The sequence below is a fragment of the Glycine soja genome, chromosome 9 (assembly GCF_004193775.1).
Source record: "Glycine soja cultivar W05 chromosome 9, ASM419377v2, whole genome shotgun sequence".
In the NCBI taxonomy this organism is placed as follows: Eukaryota; Viridiplantae; Streptophyta; class Magnoliopsida; order Fabales; family Fabaceae; genus Glycine; species Glycine soja.
In genome coordinates this window covers 36668873-36682977 of record NC_041010.1, presented here as the reverse complement: position 1 = coordinate 36682977, position 14105 = coordinate 36668873, and the positions used below count along the sequence as shown (strand labels likewise).

General features: G+C 33.9%; 1 protein-coding gene across 1 annotated transcript; it reads left to right on the top strand.

Moving 5' to 3' along the window:
* The first annotated feature begins 2546 nt into the window (after positions 1–2546).
* On the top strand, positions 2547–11593 carry LOC114368665 (uncharacterized protein At5g08430-like). Its single transcript, XM_028325887.1, has 9 exons — positions 2547–2564; positions 2774–2958; positions 3306–4068; positions 4897–5000; positions 6730–6789; positions 7000–7050; positions 8216–8286; positions 9558–9922; positions 10096–11593. Exons 3-9 carry the CDS (start codon positions 3387–3389, stop codon positions 11439–11441), a joined length of 2679 nt encoding a protein of 892 aa, XP_028181688.1. The 5' UTR covers positions 2547–2564; positions 2774–2958; positions 3306–3386; the 3' UTR covers positions 11442–11593.
* Positions 11594–14105: the final 2512 nt, after the last annotated feature.

The window sequence follows — 14105 nt, the reverse complement described above, 5'->3', positions numbered from 1 at the left end:
AAAATTTGATTATTATTACATATTTTCATGATATAAAAGGGTATTGATTTATTATAATATTCAAATAAATATATAAATAAATAATTATTTTGTACAAAGCACAAATTAAAGACTAATGATAAGCATGATTTATTTATATTAATCAAATAAAGTAAATTTTAAAATTTTAATTATATTAAAAATTATCATAGTATAATAAAAAACATTATATATTTATTATGATTTACAAAATATTATATATATTTGTTTGCTAATTTAAAAATATTACTCATATTAATTTCAATACTTTTGAACTATAAAACGTATTTAAATATATTTTATATTTATTATGAGTTAAAATAAATTAAAAATTTAGTTTCATAAATATTTTAGAAAATAATAAATTCAGTTGCAGACGTCAAAATTGTTATATAGCGACCGAATACATTTTCGGTCACTATCATCATAAACTAGCGACTGAATTCTTTCGGTCGCTATATCTAAGTCCACTTCGGTCGCTAGTTCGATTGCTAAATTAGTTTTGATTTATAGATATTTCGCGATCGAAATAGTCACTGAAATTTTTTGCAACACTTCATTTCGGTCGCTAAATTGGCTGCTGATGTAAATTACTGAAGAAAAAAAAATTTCGGTCACAACTTCAGTGGCAAGCTACGACAAAAGCATTTCAGTGGCTACTACGGTCGCTAATTGCGACACAACTATTTCGGTCACTGGTTTCGGTCGCTAAATGCCACTTTTCTAGTAGTGAAAGTTGCACATAATGACCTCCTTACAAATGATTGTCACTATAGAAGTTGTATGTTGCAATCAAATGTTTGTGTCTAGTGCAATTCAAATGTAGAGACAGTTTTGCATTGTCTAAGGGACTGCATTATAGCAAGGCAAGTATATTCCCTTATTTTTGGCAATTCTCTAAATGATTTGTTCTATAATCATGATTGTAGAAGGTGGCTTTTAAATAACTCACACTACTAGAAAAAGCACATTCAATGACGGTTTTGAACCATTTTTGAAGTCAACGTTGTTGAAAGTCAAGACTTTCCACGACAGTTCTATAAAAAATGTCTTAGAATGACACCATTCTAAGACAGTTTCGATTCCAATTATTAAATCATGTTGGGATCAAGATTCCAATTATAGGAACATTTTCTTTGGAGTCACTTTATCTTTTATTTGGAAGTATTGTAATGAGTATATCTTCTCAAACGAAAGGATGCATGCAAAGGACATTGTAGAAGGTATCTCTAAATGGCAGTTTTTATTGCTGAAAATTTCCACAATGATCAAGTAATTCATGGTTTCCACAATGTTCAGGGAAGTTAAAACTTAACTATAATGGTGCAATGGCAGGGAGGTTGAATCTGATTCTAAAACATCCATTGATTTACTTTAGCATGGATGTTTATAGAGTCATGTAGCATTCCAACTCGAGGAGGGTGAAAGACTTTGAACACAAAACGGGAGTGTATTCCTATAAGCACACATATATAGTGAGGCAAACCAAGTAGCGGACCTATTGTGTAAGCATGGTCTTAGTATCGACACTTGTGGTCATGTCTTTAATATTGCTCTTTCTTTTTTAAGTCGGGCTATATTTTAGCTAATATATCTTGAGTTCACTTCCCTCGTGGAATTTAAATAAAGTTCTTTTCAAGCCTTAACCCTTGTCTTTCACAAAAAATGATCTATTTAACACTAACCAAACCTTAAATGAAAAACTCATTTTGATTGAGATCAAGGTTTTGATTTACTAAAGTTGGATTTGGGTCGAGTTTGAAGGTGTGTTATCTCACTCTTTCACTTTTACACTTCCATCCTCCAAAACTACCTCGTGATATATTTAAAAAAAATAAAATTAAATTTCATATTTTTAATTTTAATAAATATAAAAATATAAATCAATTACTACTATAATAATTAAATTATAAAATTAAAGTAATGCATATATTACATAATTCTTTAATTTTTTTATTTTTAAGATATTTATTAATCTTTATATGTTATTTGAATTAAAATATTATTAATAATCAAATATATAATTTATTTAAAATATATAAACAATTAAAATATATTTAAAAAGGCAACATAAGTTTCTCATAATTTTTCTCAAACCTAATAAAACCTAACGAAATCAAAGTTAGATGTATTTTTTTTCACCTCTCTTAAACCCATCTCAAATACACTCTAATCCACCCGTATCAACTTAGTGATGAGGGGATTTGGATAACTTACATAAAATCCAAGTCTTGTTATTATTGTAAAAAAAAATAATTCTAAATACACGTATATTCTCAACCTAGTAAAATCCAACAAAAGCGAAATTAGGTATAAATATGTTATTTTCGCCTCTTTTAAACCAATCCCAAATGCATTCCAACCCACACAAGATTGACCTAGTGATGAAAGGGGTTTTAAAAGCTCACACAATATCCTAGGTTTTAGTCTCAACGTGCCGCCACCCTTGTAGAAAAAAGAACCCCAAACACACCTGCCATTACTTCACAGAAATGGAAAATAAAGAGTTAAACGGGTCGCCGACCCACCTCATTGTCATGTCTAAAGTAAGTAAAAAAAAAAAATAAATATATATATATATATATATATATATATATATATATATATATATATATATATATATATATATATATATATATATATACATATGCTTGAAAATAAGTTATTTTATTTGGTTTTGTGGGACCATTCCGTTTTGCTTTCTGTGTTTGATTCCTGCCTATTGCACACATTTCACCGTTTTATGCTGTTTCAGTGAGCAACAAGGCCAACAACCACAAGGCTGCTTCTTCACTCTGCCCAGAGACACACACATACTGCTCAGTACTGCGTTCTGCACCAATCAGCAATAACTCTCTCAAATCTCTGTTTCTTCTAGAATCTTCGAACGATACTTTCTCAACAACACTGTCACTCTCAGTCAACTTCCTTCTTCAGCGGGTATCTACTCTCTCTCTCTCTCTCTCTCTCTCTCAATTTTTCAGCAATTTTTTCTTTCCGTTCCCAAATTACATGATTGTTAGTTTTTGTTTATGTCGTTGAAGACGACGATTTTTTAGTGGTTTTCATTCCATTTTGCTTCTGAATATGTGCTTCCTTTGGTTAATTAATGTTTTTGTTGTTATGTTTTCTGATTATTCATGGTGCTTTGAGCTCCCCTGTGTTTTAGGTTTTCAATTTTCGTCAGCAATGGAAATGCATGCCTTTGTTTTTTCTTTTATTGTTTTCTGCTGTCAATTTGTCATTTTTTAATTAATTTGATTTTTTTGGTTGGGGATTGACAACAGAGAGAGCATGGGAATAGGGGAATTTGAAAGGTGGAAAGACTGAGAGCATTTAGTGGAGGAGGGTTGGATTTAGGGTTATTTATGATAGGAAGGATGGGTGATGAACCTCGTGCTGGTTCTTTCTGGACGGAGGAAATTAATGAGGCGGTTCCGACCCCCATGAGAAGGAAAAGGAAATACAGGACAAAGAAAAAGGAATATCAAGGATGGGGATCAACTTCCCTTATTTGGTTTCTCGAATCCATCGGTAGAGATACGAGCACCAAGATAGCTCAAAGTGAGGTTGCAAATATTGTAATGGAGTATGTTAAGCAGCACAACCTCTTTCACAAGACGAAAAAGAAGCGAATTGAGTGTGATGAGAGGCTTCATTCGCTGTTTGGGAGGAAGACCATTAGCCGGTTGAAAATCAATGACCTGCTAGAGTCACACTTTAAGGAGAACTGTGAGGAGTCCTCTGATGGCGTTTTCTTTGACTCAGAAGATGATGAGAATGCCTTGACAGCTTGTGAAACCCCGAGAACAGCACCTTCCGAGAGGAAGAGCCAACCAAAGAAACCAGTTTTTGAAAAACCAAGGAGCTGTTTTGCTGCCATTGTTCCTGCCAACATCAAGCTTGTTTATATGAAGAGGAGTCTAGTTATGGACCTTTTAAAGGACCCTGAAACTTTTGAGACTAAAGTTGTTGGAAGCTTCATAAGAATCAGATGTGACCCTAATGATTACCTTCAGAAAAACTCACACCAGCTTTTGCAAGTCACAGGTAATTTGGCTGCTGTTCGTTGATTATGACATTGCATTCAAGTAAATTCTTTTTTCCCTCTAAATGTACACTTCACTTTCAATAGGTACGTTCATCAACTGCTTAAGTTGAATACTTATGTTTGTTAGAAGCAGAGGTTACAAACAATAAAGCAAACTGAAATGTACTTAATTACTTTTTTTACATCATTAGTTTTTAGGTCACATGTATATGATGATCTGGCGAAGCAGTCAAATTTGTCTGGATTGAAAATTTTGGACTATTTGCATTGATGACAATGAACAAAGTTGTCTAATCCTATAACATCACACTGGTTGGGATTCACATAAGTGAAGCCAATCCCAATGTGCTTATTATTTTGTACTCTATTTTGGCATTATTAGGATAGGTCAAGGCCAGACATGGTTAGTCCTAATTGAATGATTTGGACTATTCACAACGAAAGACAATGAACAAAGCAATCTAATCCAATAAACCTCAAGCTGGGTGGGATTTAAATAACTGGGAAAAAATTGTACTTAATCATTTACTGCTTTTTGACATCATTAATATAGGTCACGTGCCAGTTATGATTCATTCTAGTTGAATACTTTAGACTATTCACAATGAATAACTATGAACAAAAAAACTACTCCATTTGGTTCCCAATTAATTTTCTATGGGCTCCTTCCCAAAATTATTTCTCTTATTGTTTTGTATTAATCTATTATTTGTTTATGAATTTGGCATGCAATTGACAATTGAATATGACAGATGTAGAAAAATTAGGCAATGATATTTAATTCTTCTAATTAGCTGAAGTACTGTTTTTTCTGGACTACTGTCCAGGTACGAAGAAGAGTTCTGAAGTAAATGGGGAAATTCACCTTCAAGTTTCTGGTTTCATTAAAGATATCAGGATTCAAATGCTTTCAGATGATAATTTCTCTGAGGTACAGTTAACATGTCTTGCTACTTTCAGTTTTAGCTTTATTTAGCAAAAATTGTGGACTCTGTTAATGAGGGTTAACTTCAACTAGAAGGATCAAATTTTATCTACTTAAGCCCAGTTTGAATAACTTTTTAACAAGCATTTATAAGATAAGAAAATAAAGAGGTTTAATGAATTAAACTTCTCCCATTAGTTTTTTAGAAGCTCCCTAATCTAATTTGTCCAGAAGCTAGGTGCATAAGTTGATTTTCACTTAAGGGAGAAATTTGATTCATTTTACCTCCTATTTTTTTTTCTCCTATAAGTGTTTGTTGAGAAATTTATCTAAATGAGGCCCATTGGCATGTCATTTGTAACTTTAAGTACCATTTGAAATGGCTTGTGGCTATGTCATGAACTTGGAATGCAGCAACTTTTCCTCCCCATAAATTTTCATGTACCCAAAAAAGAAAAAAAAAATGTTGGCTCTGGTGTAAGCCAAAACTGTCAAGTTGTCTGTGTAATCATTGTTCTTGATCAATTTCTATCAAATTAATGCCGCAATACTTCATTGACAGTTTTAAATAAGCACATGTTAGCTGGAAGTTGATGGTTGGTTTGATATTGTTTACTGCTGATTATCTTCCAACACCATTTTTTTGTATCCTAATTTTTTTAATAATGTGGGGTTTAATTGTGGATGTGATGTATGCGTAACATCTGGCTGTAACCATGCTTGATAGAGTTAATGCCAAAAGAACGGTAAAGCAAAATGGGACTCCAGGGTGTGGGAAGGGGGGTGGGGGGGGGGGGGGGGGAGTTCTATGCATCATAACGGTGTATGTTGTCTTCTGACTACTGCTTCATGGTTTTATTCTAGTACCAATTGGTGCAAAACTAAAATGTGAAGAAGTAAAGGATGGGGTGGGAAATAGAAGAAAAAAATTGATATAAAAGTAGTCTTGTTAAGTTTTAGTAGAGCCAGTATCTTGCTCTAAATGTTGGGGATCTGGGGATGTGCTCTAGCTGCTGCTATTTTACAAAACCACATCTTCATTCTAACCTGCAACAACATGGTTTATTTATGGATAGTCTCAACTCTCAAGGACAAACCTAAAATATAATAGACGATAATCAAAAGTCAGTGTCAAGTCATGTAGGAAAATGCAAAGCTTAGAAGATAAATAGAAGTCTGAGAAATAGGGCATGGAGCAAAATGGTTTGGAAATTCTTTACTAAAACAAAACACAAAGTAACTACCATACAAATTCCGAACTCCATGCTCTACTTTGGAAAAAGTACTTTCTATGTTCAACATTAATAAGCTAATAATAATTTTGTCATTTTTTTAAAAAATTTGTTTCACTAGCTAAAATAGTTTAAATAAGTGTTGAGTGCTTACGAATAAATAGCATACTTTTGCATAAGAATCACAACTTTGTGTAGCTACTTTATACTATAAAAAAACTTCTTACCCCATTGCCCGGAGGCTCTTCGCTATGCGAAGGTATGGGGGAGGGATATTGTACACAGCCTTACCCTTGCATATGCAAAGAGGCTGTTTCCGGATTCGAACCCATGACCAATAAGTCACCAAGGCACAACTTTACCGCTGCACCAGGGCTCGCCCTCAGCTACTTTATACTATATTAATGATATTATCATGTTCAAGAACTTTATGCTTTCCGTATCTGTATTATTATTCTTGCCTTTAAATTTTTGGGCTTGAGATTATGTGACTTGGGTTTCAGGAGGAGTGTGAGAATTTGCACCAAAGAGTAAAAGATGGCTTGGTCAAGAGACCTATGATTGTAAGCTCTTTTTATTGCTGTGAATTATTCTAAAATAGTGAAATTCCTGCATCACTAGAACAATCTACTTCCATAAATTGTGAACTGAAAGGAATACAGAGCACAGTGTATTCCGTATACATGCAAGTCTGTTTTACTCTAGATACTAGATATTTTGTCTGATGCTTTAATGAATCTAAATGATATGACATTTTCTTTTATACATGGTAGGTGGATATGGAGCAGACAGCTAGAGTATTGCATGAGGATATGATTAAGCATGTATGTACTGAACTGTAGCTGAACCTTGTGTTTTGATTGCTTCATTTATGTTTCTGTTCATGATTTTCTCATAATTTGTCAAGCTATTTTTTGAATTGTGAATATAATCAAATTGTACGATTAAGGGAGGACACAATGAAAAACAGCTTGAACTATATCATATAAATGATAAATAATGTAGTTTGCAATATAACATTTTATACCAATAAATTGACAAAATAGCTTGACCACAAGTCTCACAAAACAAAATCATAACTCATAATTGAGTGTGTGAAGCATCTATTTAAGAAGGATGAAAAAGAGCAACAGAATGTCCTATTTCTTCCTGTAACCAATGTCACCTAGTCTATGTTTGTTAATAGATTATTTTATGCAAATAATTGCTTTTTCTTCAAAAGCTCTCTTTGAAAGCTGGGATAAATAAGTGAACTTCAAAATAAGCTGAAGTAAACACAGACCTAATGGGAAAAGACTTGGCTACTGTTGTATACTATAAGAAGGCAGCTGGAGTCATTTCATGGGCAGTCCCACTTTTTACTCCATGTGTTGGTGTCTGTACATATGCTGATGATTTTTGTTGTAACATGTTTATGCACCAGGAAAAGCCAAAATTCAGTTCTATAGCAGCCTGCCTTTTTGATACTTCTTTTACGGATTTCTATTTTCAGTACTATGCAATGCTCATGGCTAACCATGCTCCATTGCAAATTAGATCAACATTGATAATAATTTCATTTGCATGCATTCTTTTCATTAATCAATTACCCGCACTGAATCACTGACACTTCATAAATAGAATTTGTCATTCAGTGTCACATTCTATCACCTCTATAAGGTACTCTTGGGAATAAAGAACACTTTTGTGTTTATGCATTTGACACCTCTTAGATACTATTTATCGTGTTTATACATGCTAGCTGTACCTTAGATATATTCTCTCATACTTATTGATACTTATCTTGTATGTCAAATATCAATTCTTACATACATGCATGCGCATGTGTATACTTGTCATGTTTGTTTTGTGTGCACATTAAAACTATACATGCACTGTACATGCTTGTTTCAAATAAGAATTTATTTTTACCCTTTTGATATCTTGGCTTTATTTTTCGCCTAACTTTCCTAATTCCTGCTTTCTTTTTATGTGATGATTTTGTTTTAGTGGCTTGCAAGAGAATTTATTCTGCTACAAAATCTTATTGATCGAGCTAATGAAAAGGGTTGGCGCAGAGAATATCCTTTTCTGATATTTGTTAGATTGACGAATTTTCTATATTGTGGTAATGTCTCCCCATCCATTTTTGCATCAGAAGATGGCAACAACCTAGTTAGCACATGACACCACTCTTGCTATACAATTAAATTTGTTCTCTAATGGATACTTCATACATTATTAACTCATTTAACTGTACTATTTGTCATAAATAAAACCATTGGCTGTTTATGGCAATCTATATATATAGTAACTAATAACAACTTCATGATCCTTGATTGTATAGATTTCTAATTTTATTTATTTTTGCTTATACTATTACTGATTTGCTTATTCAACTAATAAATAAATAATAATAAAAAATCTGTTCCCATCATTTTTTTTCAGGACAAACAATCTTTTTTGACTATTGTTGGTATTAGGAAAAATCCAAGTCACATTAACCAGAAACAGTGTCTGAATAGGCAACCTTTACCTTATAAACTAGTTTTTGGGTTGAGTTAGGCTCAAACCCAAATCCTAAGGTGGTATCAAAGCCTATCCTAGATTCAATATTGAGCCACCTACCATATTATCTACACGCCAAGTCTTGCATTGACTAAAGATAGATGTATGAATCGTGTATATAAATGGGGGGCAACTTTCACCCATGAGCTGACTTTTGGGGTTGAGTTAGGCCTATACTCAATTTGTATGAGTTGGTCACCTAATTGATTTGAGCCATCAAATCAATTCTTGTTCAGTCTGTGTTTCATCTGACAGTTGCATAATTCTTTAATTTGTCTAATGTTTCCTGCATCAATTCTTTCTTTTGTTTTGGTGAATTGCAGCAATTCTTTCAGTGTCATTGTAGGATAGTTTTACTTTTAGGGTGAAGCATATTTCTCTTTTGAACCACATCGCATAAGTAGGATATTTACTCAATTTCTCTCCTAACCCCCAACCGCCTGAGTTATGCCCAGGTGGCATGGGAGAAGAGTGGGGGCAGCCTCTGTGTTTCTCTTTAATGCAGCATGCAGACTTATCTGCTGTTTAATAACTACATACCACCTTAAAGTCATGCAGACTGACTACATTACAATCCCTTGTATATGACTTTCACTTATTCTTTTTTCAGTAAAGTAGTACTTATACTCCTGAATTAGAAAGCAATCAATTGCGGTGATGAACATTGTGCTTTAAAATTCTGTCTCATCATGTGTATAATGCTCTGTTAACTGATTCTTTTTAAGTCAAAAACTGTAAGAAAGGTTTTCTATGAAAAAAAGATTCCTTAATCAATTGGAAGTACACTGGATGAGTACCTACGAAGAAGGGAGAAGCTTCAGAGTCCTGATGAGCAGGAACGGTTATTACGTGAATTTCCTCAAGTTATTGCAGATGAGCAAGAATCAGAATCTACAACACCAGATGTTCTAGATAAAAACGTAGAAAACAATTTACAGGAGTTCTGGCAGGCTACATATACAAAATCATCTTCAGTGACCGAGGTCCCAAATGAAGTTGCAAATTCAAAATTGGATATTGCTGATCTTGTAAAACAACAAAGCAATTCACCAAAGTCAATTCCCATTCTCCACAGAGCACCAGAAGTTCCTCTTTTGGATATGACAAATAATAGCACTATGTTGAATTGCATTTCTCGAGACACCATAGGTTTGTTATAAACATTCTTCTTTTTCCATGATTCTTCATTGGTAATACCTATCTTTTGCCCAGCATCTCTCTCCCTGTGTAATTTAAAATATTGTATCTCTTAATGGATACCAACCTACTCATCTAAGTCCATGCTAATGTCATTCTTTGATTTTCTTGGCATCTTTTGGCAGAGCACCAGTCCCATGGCTTATCTGTCCAACTGCCACCAGAGCAACATACAGTCTTTGCATATAAGAATGACATGTCTAAGCCCGGTGATTCACAAGCACTTCCCGACAAGCAGATGTGGTCGCCTCAGATTCAGGTTATAAGGCTAAGCAATGGCTTATCAGTCCGACAGCCGCCAGAGCAACAAACAGACATTGCATATAAGAATGACATGTCTAAGCCAGCCAATTCACATGAAGCGAAAATCTCTCAAGCACTGCCTGACAAACAGATGTGGTCATCTCAGATTCGAGCTATAAGGCTAAGTGATGGCTTACCTGTCCAACAGTCACCAGAGCAACAAACAGATTTTGCATATAAGAATGGAACATCTAAGCCAGCCGAATCACAGGAAGAAAAGATCTCTCAAGCACTGCCCAACAAACAGATACGGCCAGCTCAGCTTGAGTTTATAGAGCTAAGTGATGACTTATCTGTCCAACAGCCTCCAGAGCAACAAACAAACTTCACATATAAGAATGACATGTCTAAGCCAGCCAATTCACATGAAGCTAAAATCTCTCAAGCACTGCCTGACAAACAGATGTGGTCATCTCAGATTCGAGCTATAAGGCTAAGTGATGGTTTACCTGTCCAACAGTCACCAGAGCAACAAACAGATTTTGCATATAAGAATGGACCATCTAAGCCAGCCAAATCACAGGAAGAGAAGATCTCTCAAGCACTGCCCAACAAACAGATACGGCCATATCAGCTTGAGTTTATAGAGCTAAGTGATGACTTATCTGTCCAACAGCCTCCAGAGCAACAAACAAACTTCACATATAAGAATGACATGTCTAAGCCATCCGAATTGCATGAAGTGAAGATCTCTCAAGCACTGCCCAACAAACAGATGCTGCAATCGCAGCTCGATGTTATAGAGCTAAGTGATGGCTTACCTGTTCAGCAGCCGCCAGAGCAACAAATAAGTTTTGCATATAATAATGGCACGTCTAAGCCAGCTGAATCGCATGAAGCGAAAATCTCTCAAGCACTGCCCAACAAACAAATACAGTCATCTCAGATTCAAGTTATAGAGCTAAGTGATGATGATGAAGATGAAGAAAATAAAAAACAAAGTACTACAAAACTGGTTCCTGCTGTGCAGTTGGATACCTTGATGTGGCATTACAGAGATCCAACGGGAAATGTACAAGGACCATTTTCCTTGATTTCTCTAAAACGTTGGAGTGATGCTGGCTACTTTCCTCGAGGTTTCAAGGTCTGGCAGTCAGGTAATAGGCAGGATGAAGATGTATTACTGGTGAACATACTAGCACAATTTGCCCAATTTTTCCCCTTTTAATCAAACTGCTTATTGATGCGCATAGTAAAATCCAGGTCAATAATTTTGTTGTGATTCCTAGGTAACTGTCAATCTACAACTTGTAATTGTAACTAAAAACTCATGCTCTCTAATTGAATTAATTTTCTCCCCCCTCCCTGCTTGTCTACCGCTTTACTGTGAATCATTCATACATGATGCATCTGAGTTTTGTTTGGACAATGTGGAGCGATGTTGCAATGCCCCTTATCAGGCTATGGTTTTCCAAAGCAGTGATTGTTTAAGTTATAGTGAAAAATATCAACTTGGAAAGGAGGTTGATGCAATAGACATGACTCCATGAGACTTGGGGGAGCATTGCCAATGAACTAGCACGAGATCTTCTCAGGCTTGAGTTACAAACAAGCTGGTTCCAATATGTAAATTTATGACTGTTCTCAACGAGTCAACTTAACTTTAGGATTCTTGCTCCCTCGTTACAAGTTGTTCCTTGTTGGATAGGGATGAGTACCTAAAAGGGGACTCTAAAGTAAGGTTATCTAATCGAGATTTGAATCGTGGCTTATCAAACTAATTTTTGAATCGTTAATCAAAATTTGTATTGAATCGTATGTTTAGGAACAATAAAAAAATTACTTCAAATAATATATATATATATATATGACATAGTTTTATTCAGTTTGAACAAGATTACTATTAGTGGAAGATACCTGTGGTAAGATCCAAAAAATATAAATGATTTATAGTGTTTAATATAAAAAATTTAATCTAGAAAAAGATAAAAAAAAAAAAAAACAACTTAACTAAAAGTCTTATAAAGCAAAATTATGAATTGTGAAGCTTTTATTCTAGAGAAATGAAAACGAAGTAATTATATAAGTATATAGAGTACATGTGTTGATTGAGAGTGACAAATAAAGTAGTAGAATATTCGAACCGAATAAGTTTAGATGTTTCTTTAATTCTTTTTCATTTAATAATTTTTTGTTATATGACTTTTCAATGGTAAAAGATAAGTAAAAAAGAAAGGATAATGAATAGTAGAATTAGAGGTGCTCATGGGCCGCTTCGGGTCGATTTTGATTAAATTCATGATTCAATTAAATCAAATTTGATTGGTTTGATTCGGTTTAATTTTTACTTTTTTTTTTAAACCCAGCTGAACCTAACCCATTCATGAACGGTTTGGTTCGGTTCGGCTAATGAGTTATTCATTTAAATTGGATTTTTTTTCTTTGAAATATTATTTTATATCATGATTCATCCAAATATCTAATACAATTAACACTATTATCAAATCAAATGTTTGAAAGTAGTAAAATTGATTCATTTAATACCACCAACATAATATTTTAAAATAGACTAATACAAATTAAAACAAAATATTCTTCAACAAGAATTACTACAATAGTTTGAATTACAATTATTTTACACAAATTAAACTTTGTTGTAACTAAATTTGCTACAATCAGATATGTTGCAACCAAATTTACTAAAACAAATGAACAAAATATGATTTATTAATATTATAACATGACAGAAAAAATAAATATAAAAAGACGAAACAAATAACAATATATCTAAAAGTAATACCTTAAGAAGTTCTAACACTAGCGGTCCCAATCCTTGCAGTTTTAATAAACAACTTCAAATTTTTTTTATTGGCTTTGATCGGGTCTATATATCTAACCCGTACATGAATAATTTTGATTGATTCAGTTTAATTTTAATTCAAATACATAAATGATCTAATTCAAATTATTTGAATTAGTTTTAGTTAATTCAGATTTGGAAAATAACTTGTATCCATGGCCTGTAATCATGTGATTTATAATGATAATATAAAACTATAAATTTATTTATGTATTGTTAGATACGAAATCGTGTAAGATTTATTTTATTATATAAATTGGTAAATAGCCGAATGGTAAGGAATTGTAAAATTTTGATAGTGTTTAGTTTCTGTTAAGAAAATAATTATTTTAGACAAAAACTTAATGCCTTATAGTTTTTATGCAAACTATGGCTATGTAGTATGTAGTTTCCAAACTAATTTTGTGATGAAGATAGAGATTAGGACAGGCAAAATCACCATATTGGGTCACTTTTACATTTTAATTACCAGAATGGGTCTGTTCCATTCTTATTTACCAAGGGGTGCTGTTTCTGTAATTCGAAGCGCTTACCTAAGGGGCGCTATCCACCAGAACGCGACACGTGGCATTTCTGGCAGCGGCTTGCAGGCGGTGCTGACAGGGGCTGGAAGCGCCCTGCAACCAGGCGCGTACGGTCGCGCCCTGCACGTAGGTGCGTTGACTCGTGGCCTGCCCCGAGGCGCCTTGGTTCGCGCCCTGACCCCAGGCGCATCCAGGCACCCTTAAATGGGGTCCCCCCCCTTAGCATCCCCTTCGCGTTTTGCTTCCCCCCAACAGTTCCCTTCCCCTGAAGTTTCCCTTTCCCCAGCAGGTTTTTTTTTTGTATTTTTAATTTATTTAATTTATATAAATTGTTATATTTTAATATATATATATATATATATATTTTTTGTTTTGCAGCGAGCTTCTCCCTCCTGTTTGCAGGTTCCCCTTCCCCTGTTTGGTTAGTTTTTATTTTGTGTTTTTAATTTATTTAATGTATATAAATTGTTATATTTTAATATATATATATATATATATTTTTTTTTTG